The following is a 23,322-nucleotide window of genomic DNA, read 5'->3' as shown; positions in this document are numbered from 1 at the left end:
TTATTATTGCTCACTCATTGCTGATGTTTGCCTGTAACCTCACTTTTCTAGAGGGTTGGCAGACAGGAGGCAAGACAGACTCAGGCCGCTGAGCACAGGCTTTTCTGACTATCCAGGATGTGGCATAAGCCAAGAAAGTTCCCCCTCCTTCTGAAGAAATACAGACGGGGGGTGGGGGGGGAAAGAAAAAAAAAAAGAAGCAGCAAGTAAGTCTCAAGACCAATTTAAGCAGAATGAATGAGTCTTTGTTCTCTAGGGCAGGGTTTGCCTTTATATTTGCTGTGTTAGCCACGGTTGTGATTTAATTGCACATCTTAATGACTTTTGGTGTTTCCGTTAAAGACCCAGAACCTGGAATCAAGGGAGTGCATAAGGCCCTTCGTGTGCATTCAGAGCAGAAGGTAAACCTTACTTTTACAACAAAGAGGAAGAAAATTCTCCCCAAAAGGCTCCAAAACCCAAAGGAAAATAAAAGGAAATTGACATTTGTTGGTTTTAAGAAGTCTCAGGATCTTTAAGCCACTCTCGGGGTTTTGGAAGGCGTGATGCTTTGATGCTCGAAATTGACAGTGCTGCCTTTATGTTGAGTGTGCCGCCATGCACAAATTTGCTCAAGAAATTAAGAGTAAGAACTCCCTCCATATGCTGCATCAGCCCTTTCAACATGTTCCTTGTTCTCTTGATGCAAGTGGTGGCAAGGAGAGAAGTCACCGGCCATCTCACCTTTGCTGCCTTTGGAGGCTGCCCATCCTTCACAACTTCGCTAGTTAGACTCTCGTGACATCTTACCACGTACAAGAGAGCTGGTTTAAGCACACACTGTACAGTGTGGAGATGTTTTATTATTGAAATGAGAAGACATGAACACAGAGTTGGGATTCACAGGAGAATGAGGCCAGTGGATGATCTCTCACTGTCCTGCAGTGAGATCCTTCCCTGCAGCCAAAGGGCCCGACCCTGTTTAGCAAAATCACCGATAACATTGCCATAACTTCAGTGGTGATCACCATGTCAGGAAGTAAAGTGTAAGTCAATGACCCATGTCTTCCATCTTCTGCTGTCCAGTTTTGCACATTTGTGACAAACTCCTTTCTTTTGATATCCTTCATCCACTAATATTCTACCAGATTCATCACTGCCTGACTGGGTTGCTGAAGCTCTCATTCACTTTTTTTCCAAGGGAGCTATTCCCATTCCCTGTCTATGCCAGGGATTTATGCAGGCAGCACAAGCTGTAGCTGGGATAAGTCCCAGAGACTTGAGTTAATGCTTTTCCACAGAGCATGCTGACTGAACCACTAGACTGCAGCTGACCTGGCTGTGCACATGAGGAGCTTCACCCCAACCCTGTCTGTTTGCTGTCTACCATCTGCCAGAGCTGTTGCCAGAGCTGCTTTTTGGATGTCTATTAGCTGGTCTCCGTCAGCATCAGCCAAGTTAGCAATGATCTACCACCTGAGCTTGGGGTTTGCTCAGGAAAGACTGTGGAAGGCGCACACTAGATGTAAAGAAACACACCTGGATGGCAGGGGTTTGTGATAATATGGATAGGTCGTGGCCAGCAGCTGGTAATGTAGCTTGTTGAGATGGGACTGAAGAGGAAATGTGTGACCAAACCTGGAAGACAAGCAAACTCTGGTCAAACCACTTTGCACCTCTGCTCTCCTTGATGCCTTTGCCTTGTTTATCTACTTGGATTGTAAACTGCATAAGCAAGAGACTCTCTCTTAACTGTGGATTGGAAGACCAGAATGAATGACAGCAGATGAATTTGGTCTCAGATATTTTAGGCCTTACTTAAAAAAATTCTGATAAAACCTCAGGAGTATTTTTTTACACACTGGCAAACATGATACTGATGGAGATCCTCCATCAACATCGTGTGCTTAGAGTAAGCCAGATTTCTGACTCTTCTTAAGGCTGGATTAGAGAACCATGGAATCATAGAATCATGAGTTTGGAACAGATCTACAAGATCATCAAGTCCAATCATCAACCAGCACTACCACTGTAACCCCTAAACCACTAAACCATATCACCATCCAGGGATGGTGACTCCACCACCTCCCTGGGCAACCTAACAGTGGAAAAAAAGCCTGACCACCTTAACAGTGAAAACATTTTTTATAATATCTAATCTGAATCTCCACTGTCTCATTTTAAGGCCATTTCCTCATGTCCTCTCACTGCAGGCACTGTAGAAGAGTCTGATACCCACCTCACTACAACCTCCTTTCACAGGTAGTTGTAGAGAGCGATGAGGTCCCCCCTGAGCGTCCTCTCCTCCAGACTAAACAAACCCAACTCACTCAGCTCCTCATAAGGCACGTACTCTAGTCCTTCCACAAGCCTTGTTGTCCTTCTCTGGACACGCTCCTGCACCTCAATGTCTTTTTTAAAGTGTGGGGCTCAGAATCAAATGCAGTACTTGAGGTGTGGCCTCGCCAGTGTCGAGTACAAGAGGATGATCACTGCCCTGGTCCTGCTGGTCACACTATTCTTGATACAGCCCAAGGTGCCATTGGCCTTCTTGGCCACCTGGGCATACTGCTGGCTCATGTTCAGCTTCCTGTTGACCAGCACCCCCAAGTCCTTTTCTACTGGGCACCTTTCCAGCCACTCTGCCCCCAGCCTGTAGTACTTCGTGGGATTATTGTGGCCAAAGTGTAGGACTTTCTATCTTGCTCTCATACTACCTTTGGATACCTACCTTCCCTTGATCCACCCAAACGGCACCTTCCCTGATTTATGTCATATTTCCATTAACAACTTTTTCCTCTGTTGACCCTACTGATTTCTTTCAAATTTACACTTTGATTGAAGGAATATGTAGCTGCATCCTGTTGATGGCTAGGGGGAAAACCTCTGGACTGACCTGAGGCTCTGTTGTCACACAGGGTCTTCAACAGGTACGTAGAGAGAAGGTGAGGCCACTCAGTGAAAAATGACGTTGTTTACGGAGTCCAGGGACTGCTACCTGTGTATCAACGTTGTTAACCAGACGACAAAGGACCTGCTTGTGGGCTGGGAACTTCTGTCCTGGCTAGCAGGGAAAGCCAGGCACTGGCAACCTGCAGGTCATAGCCAAAATTTAGTGACCTAATAACCAGTGAGGCTAACAGTGATCAAGAGCGTGGGAAGAGATAAGTTCTGTTCTCCTGTTATACCTGACACTGAGGTGACAACTACTGGTATGCTGTGTTGTATTACAATGCCAACAGTATAAAAATGGTTTCAGAAAACCAACATATACATAAAAAAAGACTTTTAAGAACATTTCTTATGTTCTGTGGTGAAAGATGGGAAAGAGCCACCCTGCTTGTTGCAAAAAGAAAGTAGAGAGTGGGTTTGGACAGTCAGTCTAGAAGTACAAAGGTGAGGAGGCATTTGATAGTAGAGATTTATTCAGTTTGGCAAATGTAAAGCAAGAGCCAATAGCTAGAAGGTGAACAAAATCAGACAAGAAGACTTTTTTTTTAAAATGTGCAAGAAGAAAATAATTGGGGGAATTCTTATGTCATCTATGTACTGATGATCAGACAAGGCCATCACAAAGGCCTTCTCTGACCATACAATTTCTTGTTTTATTTCATGAATAATAATTCAGCTTCCATATGAATAAAAAGAGGATAACAATATGGAGCTTGAGACCTCCATTCTTGCTCTTTCTCTCAGGACAGCAACAGGACTTCTGTGCACAGGGCAAATAAAAAATAAATGTTTTCACACACAAAGAACCAACCCTCCTAGTTGCCTAACGTTCTCACACCCCATTCAAGCCAGTAGAGAAGTACCCATCGTGTGTTTAGCTTCTTACAGGAATTCTTTCTCAACACACAAACTATATGCTGTGATTTCTATTTAGAGCAGGAGTGTGCAAGCTTCTTCATGTTTTTCTACTCCTGTCAGCTGATTTACATGCAAATCCTAAATCACATCTATTTTCTGTTTGTGTTTTGCAGGCAACCTAAAGTAGTGCTATTGCCAAAGGGAGAATGATGTAAAATGGCAGTAAGTAAGAAGCACTCCCAGCTACACGGTACATTTCCCCACATTTGTCTTGGCCAGTCTCACACTGTGCAAACTCTCCAATCTTTTCCTGACATCACACCTAAGGCACTTCCCTGGGTCCTCCTACTTGGTGCGTTAAGGACAGGTTAGGGATGGGGAGAGGTTAAAAACTATATTTAGTGCAGTTTGTACCTGAAAATAAACAGTGTTATATCAGCCAGAGATATTTTAAAGGCCACCCATCTCCCCGTGCATGGGCTGGCACAGCGGTTCCTAACTGCGATTTGGGAGTGCCAGAGCACCACATGTCCCAGCCGGTGCTGGCGGTTCTGTGCGCAGCTTGCCTTTCCAAAGGATTCCTTCCCTCGGCAGGCGCGGAAAGTGGCCGCTGTCTCGGCTCACGAACGCCAATGCTGACCCCTCGTGGCCGCTCGGGCCCCCGCAGCACAGTGTCACCAGTGCCGTCCGTGCATCAGCCGTACGCAGCTGCCGGGCTCTGCCGGGGACCACGAGCGTCTGAGGCTCCCCTGCCCTGGCGAGGTGCAAAGGGAACTGGCACACCACCCACACATCATCTCTTGAAATGCTTTCCGCAATGGGGGCATTGCCTTCCCATTGCTACCAGTTCCACCCTGGTAGTACTGACCAACTCACCGCCAGCTTTGGCTCCAGCTCAGGGACTTTTCCATGGTCAGGATCCAACTTGCTTCTATTGCAGCAATTGTTTTTGCTATTGCTTTTTTTCTCTGTCTACTAATGCCTGTGGGACTAAATCTGACATTTCAGGCCATAGCTTTCTACAATTAGAAATTGTAGAAATTCCAGTCGGTGAAACATGGGTATATTCAGGGATTAAGAGCAGAGTAGATGAAAGCTCCTCGCAATGGATATTTTTTGAGTCTGCAGAAGGGAATCATAACAAAAAATAAAGCTAAAGCAAAATGAAGAAACTTAGCAAATATCAGTGCCAGTTAAATAGGTCCTTTCAACAGTCTAGTGGTTTGGCTTTCCCAAGTGTTATCTATGAAGTGAGTTTTGTCAGTGAGGGATTAGGAACCCATTATGTACTGCCTGACAAAGCAGAGGGGTACAAGTAGTAGGTGACACGGTGATGCAGCAGGAATCTCAGTTGCCACAATGAGGTCACCACATTTGAACAAAGCAAGACCCTGCCACCTGTCTCTAAATCATCTTTGACCCCTGAGGCCATACAGACTGAAATGGGGTGAACACATTCAAGGTTCAGAGCAGGGGTGTCTTGATACCCTCTCTGTGAAAATACTCATGTTATTGAAGGACTGAGGTCATCCTGAAGGTTCTTCGCCAGACCTGTTTTCAGTGGTCAGATGTCACACCTACATCAGTTATAGAGATAGACAAAGATAAGACTTTATGAAACAGTGATTGGGCACTTAAAGGAAGGAGATAACATGCATTTAAATCAGCTGGTAAAGAGTGGACAGCTCTGGAAAATAACAACTTTCACCTTTTCTTCCTCATCTCTGCCACAGTCATAGCTTTGTGTCCCCAAGAGGCAACAGTATGTTGAGCCCTGGAGACAGCTTCACATCTGATTCATGATGGTAGGAAAGATGTTTGTTGTGCACTCACTGATGATGGGCACAAGCTGGAAGCCTGAGGGTAGATACAGCCCACTCAGAGAGGCATTGCTGGAGGTGATGACTCATTTACTCATAAAGCAAACCCTCCACTACTGCCTCCCTATGCAGTTAGTCCCACCACCAGCAGTGGGGTCAGATCCCCACGTGCTGCACTCCCTGCCAAAGCTTTCATTGATTTACATCCCAATCCAAAAAGGGTGAACGTGCTCCTTGCTTTCTGCAAAGTTTATAGTAGGCCTACTAATGGCATAGCCTGGAGCTGTGAGAGCTTGATCCTGTCCATGGCCAGGCACCCTCAGTTCTCACTGCAGTCACTCAGAGCCAAAAAGAGTCAGGTCCCTCTCCCCCATATACATCACTAGCCTGCACTCCAAGATGGTTTTGCTCCTGGATGAACATCTACTGTATGTAAGAGATGTGAGTCACCCGATTAAGGGGTTTCTCCCACCCCCTTTTTTTTGGATGAGGAGCCTTCCAGAGAGGAATTTTGAAATCTCCAGTCCCTTTTCCAAAAGCTTTCATTAAAACAGCCCATAAAGTTTCTCTGGAAACTTTAGGAGGCCTTTAAGGAAAAAAAAATTGAAATTAAAATTCAGTTTTATTGAACAAATGAGCAGCACTGAAAATATTCAGAAAATTAAAATTAATTTGAAAATAATTAAAAATAGGAGAACCTTAGTGTATGTTTCCAAGTTCTGGGTAATATTAGAGTAGCATTAAAAAATAGCAAAGGAAATTTACTGTGAGCAGGTGTTTGAAATAATTGGGGGAGAAAAAGGGCTGAGTATTAATTAATGAAGAATTATGAATATCCCTTGTTGGGTTTTTTTCCTATAGTCAACATACTTTTAACCACATGAACTTAGTGAACACATTTTAAAAATGTGGAGTTGCTTTACAGACACTTACAGGGAGCTGAGCATTATTTTATCCCCATTTATTTTATTTTCGCCAGTGGCACGCATTCAGCAGGAGCTGTTGAGAGGACCAAGGTACTATGGTAAAGTCTTCCTCAACAGCTACAAAGCACAGATGTTAATATTTTATGGACAAAAACTCCTACACCAGGGTCAAAGGCACTGAAAACTTAAACACAGCAACTGGTTTCAAAAAAGGCAAATGAAGAGCAAATGTATAAGGCCTGGTCATGCGTAGGAACTTGATCTGGGCTGTCACCCCAAAAGATTTTCAGACACCTACTGAATTCATCAGGGCCCCATGCAGACGGACACACAATGCCACGTTCCCAGCAGCTCAGCATCACTGCCAGCACTGACTACATTAGGGACTCTGCTAGAACACATTTTTCAGAAGGAAGAAACAAAGCCTTTGTGTGAAGATTTTGCAGCCTGCATATTGGAAGGGAAATCTCTCACCTACCGGAATGGGCTTTGCCTTGGCTAACCAGCATGGCACTCTTGAAATGGCTGGTGGTCTTGGGGCTGTCTTGAGCAGGGGTAAAGGGGCAGCAGCTACATGTCCTGTGGTCAGCTACTGTAAAATTGTTCTCTTGCCAATTTCTCCAGCCCCCAAAGCTCTGCCAACTGGATTGTGATGGCCTTTTTCCATGTTGGCCCAGGAACACTGAGCTCCCCAGGGGATGAATGCAACTCTTTGGTTGATTTAACTTACGGCTTAATCAGGAGGGTGTCATCTTGTATGCTTAGGTCTTACATCTGCAAACTTCAGGTTTGTCAAATACAGGCTGATATTGAATGGGAATTTTCCAGTGTAAGAAGCTAAAGTTGTTTCTCAAGTATGGTAAATATCTTATGTGCTGCAATCAGAGCTACAGATAAACCAGGCAGAAAAAGTGTTACTTACAGAATATAAGCCAGTGCTAGTCAGAGGTTGCTTCCTGCTCTTGCTCTTTATTTTTTCACTAGCCAGCCCAGTTGAAGGTTGATTTAACTCTGCGGGAAACATTCATTCTGATTTCAGACTGTTTTGTTAGTCAGTGAACACCTAGACGGGGTAAGGTAAAAGTGAATCCCCCAGACAGCAATACTGAATAATAAGGCAATGGTGCAAGTGTGACAATTTAGGGAGAAAAGGACATCAGGTCCACCTTAATTGACCAAGCACGAGAAATTTCAGCAATTTCTTCTTTCTTTCTTAGTGACCTGATCTTAAGGATTTAGATCAAGACTGCAGTCGAGATCAATTTAAGTCCCAGTTATTTGCAGAGAGAGCTGAGGCTTTCTTACAGGGGGTGAGTACAAGCTGTGAGCCTGAGTCTACCTTTGGCTTAGGTATATTTGTGTCAATCGAAATTTCTCTTCATGTATCTAGAGAGAGCACTTGGGGAAAAGCTCATGGTTCTTTCTGTCACTAGTATAAATGACAGACATATTAAATACAGCAAACAAAAACTCTGGAGTAAACAAAATCTGCATTTATTCCTCAGTCATCTTTTTACAAGATTGCTTCATGTTTTCACAAAAGAACACATACCAGAGATACATGAGTTAATCTACAAAACCAGATATTCAAACCAAAGTGATAAGGTACATGAAAATCCACGCGCTTTGTGATGTAGTTGCCACACACCTGTCACTTAAATTCAAGAGAAGTTGCTGTGAGGTACACAAACATTAGTTCTGCCACACCAAAATGTGATCACTAACTCTATGGACATAGCTAAAAAACATATTTACAAAGTGTTATCTCTACCAATTGTCATCTAAGTTTGAAACAGGTAGTTAGTTGTTCAGCTACCAAGCCTTCATGGAAGGTGAAACAGTCTAACGTCCCTAAATGGATTCATGCAGTGTTTAGTTTTATTCACAGGAGATACAAGAACAAGTATTTATCGGTGATGATAAAAGTAGTACATGAAGATGCATCATCCCCCTGGAAGGAGTTAGAAGCATCAATGCTCATTCGTTTATCACTGCTGTGGGTGCAAAACTTCCATTGCTATCACACATTCCATTCCCAAACTGAGAACTCTCCTGCTTACTGGTGGGTCTAGGGGAAGGGCATGCAATGCTTCCAGATCTCCATTAGTGGAGAAGAGCTGACAAACACCTTCTTTTCTCACAACTCCTGTTGGTGAGGGACATTTTGCTGAAAGAGACCGACGGTGATTTGTAGTGTCAGCATTAAATTCAAAATGCTAAAATACCTTGACTCTTACTGCAGCAATTTAACCACTGCAGAAAAACTGTCTCTTGATTGAGATTCCTTAACTGTTAAAAAAATTAAGGTTCTTTTTTATTTTTACTGATCAGGATTGGTGCAAAGTAGATTTTTTTTTTTGGCAGGGAGGCAGGGAAGTTAAATTGGGCTCTTGTACTACTCACATCACAAAAGGTGGATCTAGTACTTCCCTTATTTAATTCTGTAGAGCTGCACTGTTATTCCTGCTTGGAATCAAGCTATAGCAGTATTTAGTTTGGCTTTAACTTTATTCAGCTTCTAACATTAGAAGGAATATGAAAATAAAATTAAAAATAACTCCTTTTGTAGTCTCCAGAGTGGATTATCCCGAGTTGTCAACTGCTTATGCTGTGAGGGTACCCAGAGGAGTGACTGGCTGCAGGTGCTCACAAATATAGACATAATAGTATGGACATCTTTCTGCAGTAAAAGTTTTCACCCATTTCATAACCTCTGCAATGTACAACATATAAAAAGAGTTGGAAAACCTGTAATGTCCCATCTTGTGCCTTTTTGATTCTAATCCTGATGTCAATGTTAAACTACTCTAGTATATCTTGCATCTAGTATACCCCCTGTATCTATAGGAATGGGAATAACAGCATGTTAATTTTTATGGGAGTCAGGTGATAGCTGCCATGTTCCCATGAAACGGCCTTTAATTTTTACATGTCAGGAAGAATACTATGGTGTACACAAAACAAAGACTGCATCTTGGCATTTTACCCCTTCCACCACAATTGATGTTTCTATATCATTCTTGAGTTATCTGCAGTCGCCTCTGACTGTCTGTGGATATTCAGCTAAATGGAGTAACAACATTAGTATAGTACCTTTCACACACAAATCTGCTCACAAGTACAATAATTCACAGCCTCCAAATGCAACCACATAAGCCAATACATAAAAAGATTATTATAAGCAAACTCAAACAGATGCCGGTGACTTATTAGAACCTAGGCACCTTATTATTATTACCTAGTAGAAAATAAATAATGATGTGTCAAAACAATAATTTAACACAGAAGGCTTTAGCTATTAGTCATTACAGAACACATTTAAATCATAAAATCATAGAATCATAGAATAGTTTGTGTTGGAAGGGACCTTTAAAGATCGTCTAGACCAACCCTTCTGCAATGAGCAATGACATCTTCCACTAAATCAGGTTGCTCAAAGCCCTCTCCAACTCAACCTTGAATGTTTCCAGGGATAGGGCAGGGTAAAACAGAACCAAAATCAAACTTGCACACGCGCACGCACACACAAAACAGCATGCTGCTCAAAGTGCAATGAGACAGAATTAGAAAGCCATTAAAAAGAAGCTGTGTCAAGTGATTATTTAACTAAAATTACAACAGCCAGAAAAGATCACAGAATTGTTAAGGTTGGAAGGGACCTTTGGAGATCATCCAGTCCAATGTCCATGCCAAGGCAGGGCCACCTAGAGCAGGAATGCATCCAGGTGGAGTTTGAATGTCTCCAGAGAGGGAAACTCCACGACCTCCCTGGGCAGCCTGTTCCAGTGCCCTGCTACCGTCAATGTAAAGAAGTTCTTCCTCTTACTGAGGTGGATACAAGATACCAATGAACCTCTCTGGAAACACTTTTCTCAGGCACGTTGGAACACATAGCAGTGATGATTACGCAGTAGTATAATTTTTTTACCCTTAATAACAATAAGAATCTTGGTAATGCACCTCCTTTCTGACTCAGTGCTGCAGATTCAGAGTCTATAGGGCAATAAGAAGTGCATTTGGGATTCTTTCCTCCTCCACTGTACACCTGCAGGGCCATGCTTGTGTTTAACCCTAGGCACAAAATGGCATCTTCAGTCACTGTAGAGACTTCCTCAGTCCAAACTCCTCCAACTGCCCCCCCCTCAACCTCACACCCCACTGCAGGAGCTGTTCCAAGGATGAAACAGTGGGGCAGTTTACAGATAGGACTCTAGAGTGGGACCATCATTATCCATGTTATTGAGAATGAAAGTTAATGCCTTGATTATGTAAGCACACTGCCCTGTTGCACAAGCCAGAAGCTAGTGAGGTGTCCTCTCTTCAACACATGCCTTGTCAAAGGGCCTAACTTCTCAATGTGAGGGAAATACATCCAGCTATTCCACCCTCCCACATGTGCCTGTTTCTGACAGAGCACTGTGTGGATGTGCTTAACAGAGGCCATGTTCTCCTAGGGCTCCTGGAGGATTTATGGTTGACTCAGCACAGTACACTCTAACACTGGGCTGATCTTCATGGCACTAAGCTCTTAATTACTACTCAGATGTATATATCAACAAATGATAAATCCCCTTAATTCAACTGAGCAACAAGCAGAAAAGACTGTAGTCACACTGCTATTTTAGTATAGTGAAAAAAATTCAAAATTACAAGCAATTTATTCATATCCATGTAAAATATACCACAGGACAAACAAAGTCCCAGCCCAATCCTACAATACTGGCACTAAAGTGCATAATGACATCCTGTCATTCCAAAGTGGTTTGCTGCATTTTAGTCTGATCATCGAGTTGTTTACTGGACAAAAAGCTACAATGAACAGGAGTGGGAACTCCAGACCTAACAGAAAGGTAGCGAAAACAAGCAGCCCAGTTTCTACCTAAATATTATATGCTCGTTTTCTTGCTTTGAGACTATTCAGTCTTTTCCCAAATAAACTCCAATTTCTCCCTGTCAAAGTTAACTTCAGTTAAGACTACAGATGAGGACTTGAAGGTGGCAGTGCTCTACATTGTATAAAGGTTACATGGTGTGTCAGTGTGTGATAGTAGTAATGGGTCTCATGCATTTGCAACCACTAGTACAACACATCAGCATTTCTCAGATTTCACAGCTATAAGAAGCCCTATTCATTTACAGGAACAGTCTAAAGAGATCTACTACAATGGCTTTAAAACATTGGATAGAACTGGCTGTAGAGAATGTGATGGCCACTATGTCCCACTAATGGGCCCCTTTTATTTCAATATGAATGCTATCCAGAAAGGACAAAGGTGTGAAAACCAATCATTGGGTGGTGATGAATAATACTGTTTTGTCTTTATGTTGATCCCCTTTTAAAAAAGAGAGAATTTAAATATATAAACCTATGAAATATATAGATAAATATATAGAGATAGCTATGTTAATATGTAGTTTGATTAGAATTGGGTTAAACAAAAAAATCTAAAGGCACCACAATATATCAGCATCATTGAATAAAATACTATCATTTTCATTCATGTAGTTCTGAAACTAATCAGTAAGAAAGCCATATAGAGCAGGGAATATTTTAACCTCGGGACTAGGAAACTAAGGCTCAGATTCACTTAATGATTTGCCACATTCAAACAATCTCAGGTAAAGAATTCAGCAGTTCTGAGTCCCAGTTTTTTACCTAGTTAAGAGTCAGAAAGTCTTGGACGCAAGATAAGAACACTTCAGAAAAACAGTGGATTTTCATTTGGGCCTATACTCAGAGGTTATAATGGGCAAAGCACTAAGTCTCCTCTTTGCCAATGGTCCTAATCAGTCATATTAGCATTAAACAGATTAGTTGTTATAAAATCACTGCTGTTAAAATAACTCTGAATTCTACTTGCATATTGGAGAACAGAGTTTGCATGGGTACAAATGAATAGTGCCTTGTTCTGTTTCTTGTTTAATTAATCCAAGTGTATTTAAAGCAAGCAGTAATTCATCAGGCTAAAAAATCCTGAAATATACCATATCACAGATGCAGCAAATTCACTTACATGCAAGGAAAGCCTCATTTCTCACTTCCACTGGTGTTACATTTACATGGCTTTAACTATGGTTGAGCTAATCCTTAACTCATTTTAATGTGATAGGAAAAACAAACTTCAAATCTTCTACATAAGGCAGCTTTAAATTTGCTGCAATTTTTTCCCCAAAATTATTTGACTCTGGTTTCAAATCAACCTTGGCTACAGATATGACATAGTGACAGACTTTCTTCTGGGCTGAGATGAGGAACAGTTAATTTTCCATGATAATTTGGACTTCAAGAAGCCTTTGATAGGAAAATAAGGATATAAGACTAGATAGAGATAAGTTCATGAAACCAAGCTAATGTAGCACTCCAAGACATGGAGAACATGCTGCTCCAGAAGAAACACCTTCCTACAACCTGGAGAAATATTTTCCTTCTTTCAACAGCTGAATAGAGAAGAAGCAGCTCCTCAATTCTGGGACTTGTTGTCCTTTAGTTGCTGTCCTGCAACTAAAAGTGCTGTTGGTCCATTTAGGAGAAGTCTCAGTCATGGCAGGGGGGTAAAGCACCAAGACTGCTGATATTTTCAAATCTCTTAGCAGCAGCAACCACACAGCAGCTTTTCTGCAAAATATGTAAAACAAGAATCCAGTTAATTCAGCAGTGTATTTTTTTATTTGGTTAAGTGTTCTAGAACAACCACATGGTGGTTTCTTTGTGCATAAAGAAAAGTAAGCAGCACTGAAGCTTCTTGCTTACAAAGGGTTCTTGCAGCCACTTTTTTGTGAAATCTTTTATACAACATTATAAAGACAAGGCCCTTTTGTTAAGTGGAGAATTGATCCTGGAGGTCTCTCTTGAAATGCAGCTACTCTGCTTTTTTGCGTCTCTTATCATACAGATCACAGCATGAAAAGGCATGCTGCAAACCTCTCCATTTATTTGTGTTACCACTGCAAGCATTTATAATGCCAGGTCTAAATCAACTGGCACTTGAGCACATTATTTTGGGTTAAACGTGGTAACTATACAACTTGCCTGACAAAAATAGCTAAAGGGATTGTTTAAAAATATGCTATGACTATTCTTTAAAAACTGCTATGATTTTAGATCCACTCATTAAGTAAACTCAAATAAACTCCAAAAAGAAAAACACACACAGAGGAAATAACACCGCTAAAGCCAAAACCAGATTTTCCTGCAAGTTAGATCATGGGTAGGTTACTATGTTACAGAGCTATTAAAAGTTTATTTGAAAATAATTTTGACCGCTTTTGGACTGTCAATTTATCTCAGAGTTGACTTTGGTTGTAATAGAAAATTGTGCAATACAGTGCTTCCTGCATTAGAGAAGGAGAATTTTCGCCATTTTATTGCTGTGCTTGTTGACACAAGGTAGTGTCTTGAAATGGGAAATACATATAAAAACACTAGTCTTACAACAGGTCAGGGAAACTTGTTTAGAAAACTACTATGTAGAAGCACACAGGTGAGCGGACCAAACCTTCATGCAATCTGTGTCAGCACCAGTGAAGTGAGGACAAATACTGAGAATCACAAAGAGATATTAATTCCCACTGGATTTCCACTACAGAAGCTGATGCTCAGATACTACCGTATCAGGAAGTTATATGACTTCAGAGAGCAAGTAGGATATAATCATGACACCTTAGTCCTTACTGGCCTCCACTGTATGATGGAAAAGCAGCTTCAAGTCCCTGAGATTTAAAGATCATTAACTTCTGTGTTACTACACTGCACTGTATAAAATCTGTTCTAATCTTACTTAGTCAAAACAGAAAAAAATTTCCAGCCTCTTTCAATACACTCTTTTTCACATGTTTCTGGACAAAACTTGTTGCAAAAAACCCCAACACTTGCCTACCAAGCAGATGACAGATAATGGCACCATCAAAAACTTGCTTGTGGTGAAAGGTAGAATACTTTTATTTTGGCATCCTGTTGTTAATCATGACGCACTACTAAAAGGAAGTGGTTTTACAGTGTATGTGTGTGTTCTCAGTCTAATTCACATCTTGACCCTCCACTACGTTTTGCCCAGAGATGGCCTCCAGAACCTCTGAGTGGTTCCCATGGTCCTTCAACAGAGGCACCAACTTCTGTGGTGGTTGGTAAAAGTGGCTGTGGGAATTGGTGTTTTGGTTTACGGAGATACTGCACCACCTGAGGTAGCCTGATTTTAAAATGGCTGAGTGAATACGCTTTGGTCAAAAACCAGAGACAGAACATGAGAGCAGACTTGAGACGCCCTGATCCCTGGGGGGAGGCAACCAAGCCAGTCTGAGAACCACTAATGAAGTGTTTGTTAATGAAAGGGCAAAGACAAGGAGCCAGGAAAAAAGGACAGAGAGAGAGATGCTCTGTCAAAATTGTTTGGGTTGCTAAAAGAGAAGATAAGTGCCCTGTCAGAAGTGGGTCCTCAGAAGTGTGGAGCAGCCTCTTTTAGGGGACACCTTGCTTTGATTTTGTTACAGTTAGTGGAGCTGCCCTGAGGGCCTGGCCCGTGCCTCTGCTAAAAAGTTATTACTTTTCATATTTCTACCCTTTTTAAACTATACTTCTAACCACAGCATGAAAACCTGAAAGCTTTCAACACTGAAAAATTATTGGGTGAAATCCTGCCCCATGAGAGCTAGCGGGAGCATAACCATTCCTTCTAAAATGGTCAGGGTTTGCAGCACATATTGCTTCGTGCACATTAATTTTTTTGCACATTACTGTTACTTGGTATAAGTGATAGGGCCAGTTTACATTTTGAATGATTTCCAGACAGAAGCGGGGATGGTGGTGGTGAACACAGTTTAGACCCTGTACTTTGGACTATGCAAGGTTGTTGGCTGCCCACTGATCCCTTCTGCAGGGGCTACAGCACTTACATCTGAAGAAACACTTGGGACCTGAAACAAACCTTCTGTTTGGCAGCTCTTTCAGAAAGGTTATTGAGCCAGGGGTGCTTGAGACACACAGTGACCTTTAGCCTTTTTCTAAGGGAAAAGAAAAATGACAACAAAAAAAAAGAAAGATACCATTATTAGAGCATTAATTGAAGATCAGCCACATCTTACCTCTAGTTAAGGTAATGGCAGAAAAACACAGCAACATCAGATGTTTAGTGAAGCTATCTTGCAAAGCACAAGAAATACGAATAAAAAATACTAGGGGAGAAGATACAAAGGACAACATGAGTTGTAAGGTTTGTATTAGGGTAGGGTTTCCCTGAGAAAAAAATTGGTGACGGGAAGCAACACAGCCCAGCTTGTGTTCTTGCAGCATTTGGAAAAGACTGTCTGTTCCCCATATTGCAGAAATCAGAGCTTCTCTGGAGCCCAACTAAAGGAGACAAATTGTATGCTATGGGTTTCATAGGATATCTGAGGAGGATATCTCTGAAGAGATATTATCTGTGACAAACTCTCCTATTTTTACTGTGCACACACACTTATAAATCTTCTAGTAATCTCATAGGCATTACTGTTTTGGGAGATTATAAAGAAAACAAAATTTCAATGACAATTAGAATATTCTTATGTTATTATATTCTGTTTTATAGTAATTCTGGTTATCCTTACTCTGTATAACAGGAACATGTTGCAAGGACAGAGCTGTCAAGGCACTATTCAGTCCATCCTGCCCAGAACCCACACCACCTCATCAGCAGAGCTACCACTGCCTGATTATCATCATAATCTTTGCTCTTACTTTAATAACATTATTTTGTAAATTAGCCATTGATTCTTAATAATAGCTGTATATCAAAAGGCACCTTGACATATACATCCTCAGCAACATAGCAGTCATTTTATTTAACATCAATGCGCTTTGCCTGCAAAGGAGGAAGTGAATATTGCACTTCAAATGCCGTAAAAATTCTGAAACCTGATTAAAATTATCCCCTTGCAAACCACTGAACCACAGAGTGGACTCACAGAAACAGCCGACAGCAAGGTCACCAACAGCATAAATCTCCAGAAAAATTACTGACTACCTAACATGGGAATAACCAAAGTGATTTAAAATCTTGTTGATCCCCCAACTCAAACCAACTGAATTGCTCGCTTGAACAAACAACTTATTTTTTTGTGCTGCCCACAAAGCTGGCTACATCTGAAGGGCAAGAAGGCTCTTAAGTACTAAGAGATGCACAAGGTGAAATTCCAAGCTCTGCTGGGAAAGGTATCCCTTGGGAAGAGACAGGATGAAATCAGACTCATGTGGGACTTCAGGAGAGCCTGAAAGGATCTTCAAAGCAGGAATAAGAATCATCCCCAGCTGGAAAATCCTTTTCATATGGTAATTCAGTGTTCATTTTGTAAATACTCTTATTTTGCTAAGAAATAGATCCACTCAGCAACACACAGCTTTGCATGATCTTATATTTCTTCCCAGATGTGCAAGAACTGATGAGCAAGTGTGAGCATGCAAATTGGAACAGCTAAAAAAAAAGCAAGGGAGCACATGTACCTCACAATGGCAAGAAATGAATCAGCAACAAAGACTCAGAGGAAGTTAAGGAAAATGTCAAAGCAAATAGTGATGTGGCAACACAAGAGGGCAACAGCAGATGCACAAGATATCTAAATTTAAGGACCTGGAGTCTGTAGTGGAGCTGGTGGTCTGTTAACCATGGGTGTTTTAAGGCAGCAGTTGCACTTAATCTCCAGCTAAAGGAAAAACAGAATGCTATTAAGAGTTTTCCCCAGAATCTTACAGTTCAGCAATTATCCGCTACAGGTCACGTGTTCTGCCATCATGCAATGCTGTCATTTCAGAACACTGTGCCAGATGGCAGCTAATCCGTGAATTAAGTTTTGTTTCACAGAAAAAATATATTCAGGTAACTTCAGAGCATTTTATGGATACAATGAACAACACCAGTGAAGTGGCATTATAATATTCTCCATGGACATAAAAAACTTAAGTCATATTAGTTCTGCAATGGAGCAGCACAAATGACACAGCTGTGTCATGATGGCATGGAACACACGTTTCAAAGTTATAGGGATTATATACCATTTTTCCTTGATGAGAAGCTTTGAGATGAAATCTTTGGCCTCATCAGAAACATTTCGAAATTCCTCTTCTTCAAAATCCCAGTTACAGGCCAGGATATTGTTGAGGGTCTCGTTGTCATCATCACCCAAAAAAGGAGACAATCCACTGAGGCTGAAGTTAAAAGAAATACGTTCAGTCCTCCTGTCTTTCCCCTTCCTGTACATGACCTCCAGTGTGCTACCTATGATTGTTCTGTCCCTACTGGCCTGTGTTGCAAAATGTTATTGTCTAAGAAGGTCCCCAGATCATTCCCATTTTTCATCTATTTACATGTTTAAATAATTACCCTTCTTCTCTAATAAACCAGTCATTACTGTCTTTCGTGGTAGGTCATATTTTCCAGACCTCTGACCACTCTTGCACTACTCACCAGGAATTTACCAAGCAGTTTACATTATTCTGGAAGTGTGATGCTCAAACACTCATGAGGGATATGCAATGAAACAAAGAAGAAAAGCTCATGGCAATTGGAAAAGAGGAGAGATTGCTCAATATGGAATTTGGAAAGAAGTCTACATTTCCTATCTTGAGTTCAGATTTTTTCAATCTGCCAGCATAGCAGCAAACTTGGGTGACTTACACAGTTCAACCTAGAAACAGCTTACAAAGCAGATACTGAATCCTACTTACAGCATATAAGCAATGACTCCTAAACTCCACATGTCTGTAGGAAAAGAGACAAACTCATAATTCACAACTTCAGGAGCAAGAAATTCTGGAGTCCCAAAGTTAACTCGAAGCTTTTCTCTGGGTTTATATCTAGGAAATGGGAACATCAATTACAGGTCTTATTAAAGGAATTCTGGAAGGAAATTCGGTAGGAAAACAAGGACAGACAACGGTACAAAGTAAAAAGAAGTATACCCATATATCGAATGAAAACAGTTTGCAAGTTTTATATCATACTAGGGCAAAATGCAACTGCTATAAAAAGGAAGAAATTCATATTTCAAGGACTTCTCAGAGCAGCTTTTACCATCCTTTTGGGACTTCTCCATATCATAGGCATGAAATTTTTAACCAGTAAATCCTTCACTGAGGTTATGGTACCTAATTAAACTAGAAAGTGATATAGCATGGGATATATTGTAACAGCCCTTGATGGTACGTTACACTCTCTTTTGAAGAATCTCTTAATATTGCAGACAAGAGACTAGACAAGACATACTACTGGTTTTGTCCATTTTAGCTGTTCCAAGATACTTTTATGCCTGCTTAGTCAGAATCAACCCTCTTTCAACCATATACCTGAAAAAGGCTTCAGAACAAATGTTTTCCACTCAGCTCCAAACATTCCATATTAAAAGATATCCCTTGTTAAAATAAAAAATTAATTTGTCCTAACAACAGTAGAAGGCCATTATTAATGAAATACATAACTGTAGAGATGCAATATTTTTTCCATTGTTTCCTAATCCATTCAAGATTAGTGAAAACACATGCATGTACCTTCTTGCCAATCCAAAATCAATAATTTTTATTTGATTTGCCTCTCGGTTCACACACAGGATATTCTCAGGCTGCCAAGAGAAACAAAAGAAAAAAATGCACTTTAATGACTATGAAAAACTGGGCTTTTAGCAAACTGTAGGCAGAAAAACACTAAAAGCAGAGTAAATATCTTCTAAGCATCTTTTGCTTTCCTCCTTGTTCAGATTTCTCTGCATGGGTAGCCCTCTTGCTGTCACGCAGCCATTGGAGCTGCGCATTCTGTGCTTTGCAACTGCTTTTTCCTCTCCATGGCTTTTCAACTTGACATAAAGCAGCAGTTCAGATAAAGAACACATTAGGGTGAGGGGGACAGGGAAAGCAGACTTCCAAAGAGGGGTTTCAGAATGGTGTCACTGCTGATACTGATTTAAAAAAAATAGAATTTGTTGGGCTTTGAAATTTATCTTACAGCTTTACATTTCTGAGTTCACAGATGTTCTGTCAGATTGAACATTAATATATTAAGCTAGTCACATCAACTTTATGCTTTTCTCAGACATTTTAGCAAAAGATAGGATTCACAGGTTAGATCCCTCTGGATTTCTTCAGGGCCAAATGCTACTCTTCACTTTCCTGGCAAGAATCCTTTAACTTCCAAGAATTACTGCAAATTCATACAGAAGGGACTGAGAACAGGATTTGGCCAATTGTCTTTGAAACGTAAATACCTAAAATACAGTCTCATATTCATTGCCAGCACTTTTATAGCTACTCTGTCTTATTGCTCAGTGAGTCCTCTTTGAAACAAAACAGCCCTTAACACTTAAAACATTAGTTAACCTTTGTCACCATTACTAATTCATTTTACATTAGGACTTTTAAACACCATATGTCCATAGTTTCTGAAGTCCTGGATGACTATGGTCAAGATTATTTTCTTTCCATTTTAAGCTTTCTTTCCCAAACTCATTTGTTACTGACAGCAATCTATGAACAAGCAAAACAGAAGGGAGAAGCTGTAGCTGGCGAGCACATGAAAAAAGGTCTCTGGGATTAATTTCTTGGACTGTATATGTATCTTTTTGTCAGCAGTTTGACCTCATATTAAAACTGTGCCATCTCCAAGATCATAATTAATGTGTCCCAAAGAACCGTGTGAACTTCTGTTTGACAGGTTTCTAGGTAACTGGATGTTTATAAAGAGAAAAGTGAGTCTGGTCACTGATCAGCTACTGAAGCAGGTCCCAACAAGCATCTGCTCATTTGCTTAACCACTGCAACAATATATATGCTAACAACATTAAGGATGTACTATATTAACTCAGTCATTACAAGCCAAGAACAGCAACCATAATAAAAATCTCACCAAAGAGAAAACCATGTTGTGCACTTTATGTTTCTTTTTGCTTTGTTGTAAAGCTCAGGGATCACTAGGAAGTTTATAGACAGTCATAAAACTAAAGCCATCATCCCATTTTATTCCTGCACTAAATAGAGGTAAGAAACAATTCTATTATTCAATAAAAAACTTGTGCTAAGGGAGAAAGCCAGCTTAAATATACAATTTAATGAAAAATAGCAACAAAAGTTTTCTTAGGGGTGATAGTTAACCATTTGCAGCCAAACAGAGTAAGGGTGTGCAACCGGTGGATTTGTTTTTGAAAAGAAGTGAGGAGACTTTTTGTGTATATAGTCAAGTAGTTTATATAACTAAGCAGAAGATTTAACTAAGTACAGGGTAGAGGATCTGCCACCTTTCTCTGGGCCTTCAGCTACACTGGCAGTTATTGACTAATCCAACAAAGACATACTGTATTTGTTACATTAGCCACTGACTATTTTTAGTTCTTTCATTTTAGCAAGTACTTTTTAATGCACTTTCCCTTAATCTGGCTATTTTTTCATGACTACAGCAGTTTAGTGTAGTCTTCAGAAACTTGTGCAGGGTTTATGCTGATCCTGAATGACCCTTGAATTTAGTTCCACTCACTCATGTCTTGATTTCTGCATAGTAAAAAATTGGGATAATTGCTAATTAAATAATATTTGCACAATATCTTGAGATTCAAACGTCAAAATTGAAAACAGTAAGGTATTTGTACTCAGCTGCTGGCTTTCTGTAAAATCAGCCTGTGGAAAATTCAAGCACTATGAGGCTCGATGACAAATGAGCAGAATTCTCATCTAATTTACTTAGTCCTGTAGTAATTTAACTGATCTCAATGTGGTAAAGTAAATATGCATTGGTATAAGGAAAGTAGAATAAGGCCCTCTGTTGTTTCTGCCATGGGAATCTGCTAAGCTATATGGTCTACCATTAAGAATAAGAATTTCCACATTTGTCATTGCACAAAATATACATCGTAATACTCTACCTTGAGATCCAAATGAAGAATGTACATTTGGTGCATGTACTGAATTCCCTTGCAGATCTGTTTTATGAATGAGATAGTATCCATCTCTGTCAAATTGTAGTTTTCATCAATAATTCGGTCAAATAACTCTCCTCCTTCCACACTGAGGAGAGAAAGACAATAAAGCAGTGACCAAGTCCAAATCCAATCCCATGCAGTTAGATTAATACAGAATTTACACCACTGACTATTTTCATCATTGACAGTCAAGTGCAGTAAGATGGGTCTACAATATAAGCTTGTACCTTGATCTGAATTTTCCCAAATCTGGGTTCTTAAATTTAAGGTAATTATTTTGTGCCTAATTAGCCTTATAAACCAGCATAAAAATCAGGATTATCCTTTTAGGCACTGAGTATAAGGATTAGGCACAACACCTACATCTGGCTCCTCTTCGGTGTAAGATGTCTTCATTTGCCTCCCAGAATTGGAGATATTCTGAGAAGTTTGTTTCTTAGATGACACAAAATAAAATTATAAACCAAAGAGAAGATATATAACAGAGGTCTTTCTTGAAACGGAGCAGTGGCTTTATAGCACCAGTAATGTGGCACATCACTGGAAAAGCATAAATGGCTGATGGGAAAATTTTTCTTTTAAATTCCCTTTTTTTTCCCTGTTGTTTTTGAATACATATTTCACATGTTCTTTCCTGTAAGAAGCTCTATTTCTAATTTCAGGAGAAAGCAAGAAGGAAATTGACAATTCTAGCAAAAGTGGTAAAGACAGAAAGGGAAAGAAAACACACTTACTATTCCATGACAAGTACAATGTCATTTTTAGATTCAAAGGCATCATATAGCTGGATGAGGTTCACGTGATTCAGCTGGTTCATGACATTGATTTCGTTTTTAACTTCATCCTGTAAAGAGTCGTAAGTATTGCTTCAGATGCCTTTTTTCTAAGAAAGCTACATGAAACAGGACACAGTTTGAAGCAAATGTACATTATCCTCATGTATTTGCTTGTGGCAACCAAACACGGGGCTTTCCTTTGATTGCTCCTGCAGTGGTAGATATCAAGGCTATAGGAGTTACTAGACTGAACCCAGAGCTTGAGTGGGGGACTGCTTCAGTAATAACTCTTTGGTGGAAAAGGAAGAAGAGAGCCCACTTGGACAAGTGGTGGGTTCATAGGGATGTAAAGAAAAAAGAGAGGCAGAAAATGGCTTGGTTCAAACAGCTGTAGGTGTACAAAATTAGGCTAAGAAAAGTCCAGGACAGTCCTCAAAACCTAACTTTGTAATCAGAGGAGAGAGAATGGTACCTCCATTCAGCCCAACTATTTTAGGCATGCAGTTTAGGATGGGATGAATCATTCTGTGATGGTGTCAGTCTCTCCCCATTGACTACAAAGGGATTCTTTCTGATCAGCTTGGCCACAGCTATACCTTAGCAACCTCAGTTAGCTGAGACAAATCCCACTCCTGAATACCATTAATGACACTGCTGTCACACAAAGGATGATATGCATCATGATATGAGAAAGCAAGCCACATGGCCAGGAGGTTTGCAAAACAGGCCAGATTAATTCCTCTCATCTGTATTTGTGTTGATTTCAGGAGCACAGATCATGCCTGTTATCAGCATCCCCCACAGTGACATCAAGTCATTGCAGCAAAGGCTACCGTGCGTTTGGAGGCAATATGCTTTGTCTTGGGCCTGACAAATGTTTTTACTATTAAAAAAAATGCTAATAGGATTAACAGCAGAAAGAAAAAAAAAAGAGTTAATAGAAGTTTTGAAGGAGAAGGGAAATAGCACTAGAGTCAATGCTAATCCAGCAGGTCCTATGAGTGTCATGGCTCGTGAGACACTTGGTCATGGTCTGTTGTGTTGCTGAAGAACAGGTTGGGATCCCTTTGGGAACAAAAGACT

At 40.5% G+C, this 23,322-nt stretch overlaps 1 protein-coding gene across 3 annotated transcripts in view; it reads right to left on the bottom strand.

The window, feature by feature from the left end:
- Positions 1–8,013: 8,013 nt before the first annotated feature.
- MYLK4 (myosin light chain kinase family member 4) overlaps positions 8,014–23,322 on the bottom strand; it is an 80,169-nt gene continuing 64,860 nt past the window's right edge. For 2 of the 3 annotated variants that reach the window (XM_064662939.1, XM_064662925.1), the window contains 8 exons: positions 22,198–22,307; positions 21,407–21,548; positions 19,050–19,120; positions 18,231–18,359; positions 17,559–17,711; positions 17,137–17,209; positions 15,457–15,532; positions 8,014–13,151 (listed from right to left, as the gene is read on the bottom strand). In XM_064662939.1, the coding sequence (XP_064519009.1) occupies positions 15,485–15,532; positions 17,137–17,209; positions 17,559–17,711; positions 18,231–18,359; positions 19,050–19,120; positions 21,407–21,548; positions 22,198–22,307 (726 nt within the window). In that variant the 3' untranslated portion in view covers positions 8,014–13,151; positions 15,457–15,484. Of the gene's footprint in view, positions 13,152–15,424; positions 15,533–17,136; positions 17,210–17,558; positions 17,712–18,230; positions 18,360–19,049; positions 19,121–21,406; positions 21,549–22,197; positions 22,308–23,322 lie in introns of all 3 variants that reach the window. The other variant, XR_010432305.1, reaches the window with a different exon arrangement.

Source organism: Pseudopipra pipra, chromosome 1 (assembly GCF_036250125.1).
Source record: "Pseudopipra pipra isolate bDixPip1 chromosome 1, bDixPip1.hap1, whole genome shotgun sequence".
Classification (NCBI taxonomy): Eukaryota; Metazoa; Chordata; class Aves; order Passeriformes; family Pipridae; genus Pseudopipra; species Pseudopipra pipra.
The sequence above is the reverse complement of the archived record's forward strand: the minus strand, read 5'-3'. Positions and strand labels throughout refer to the sequence as shown.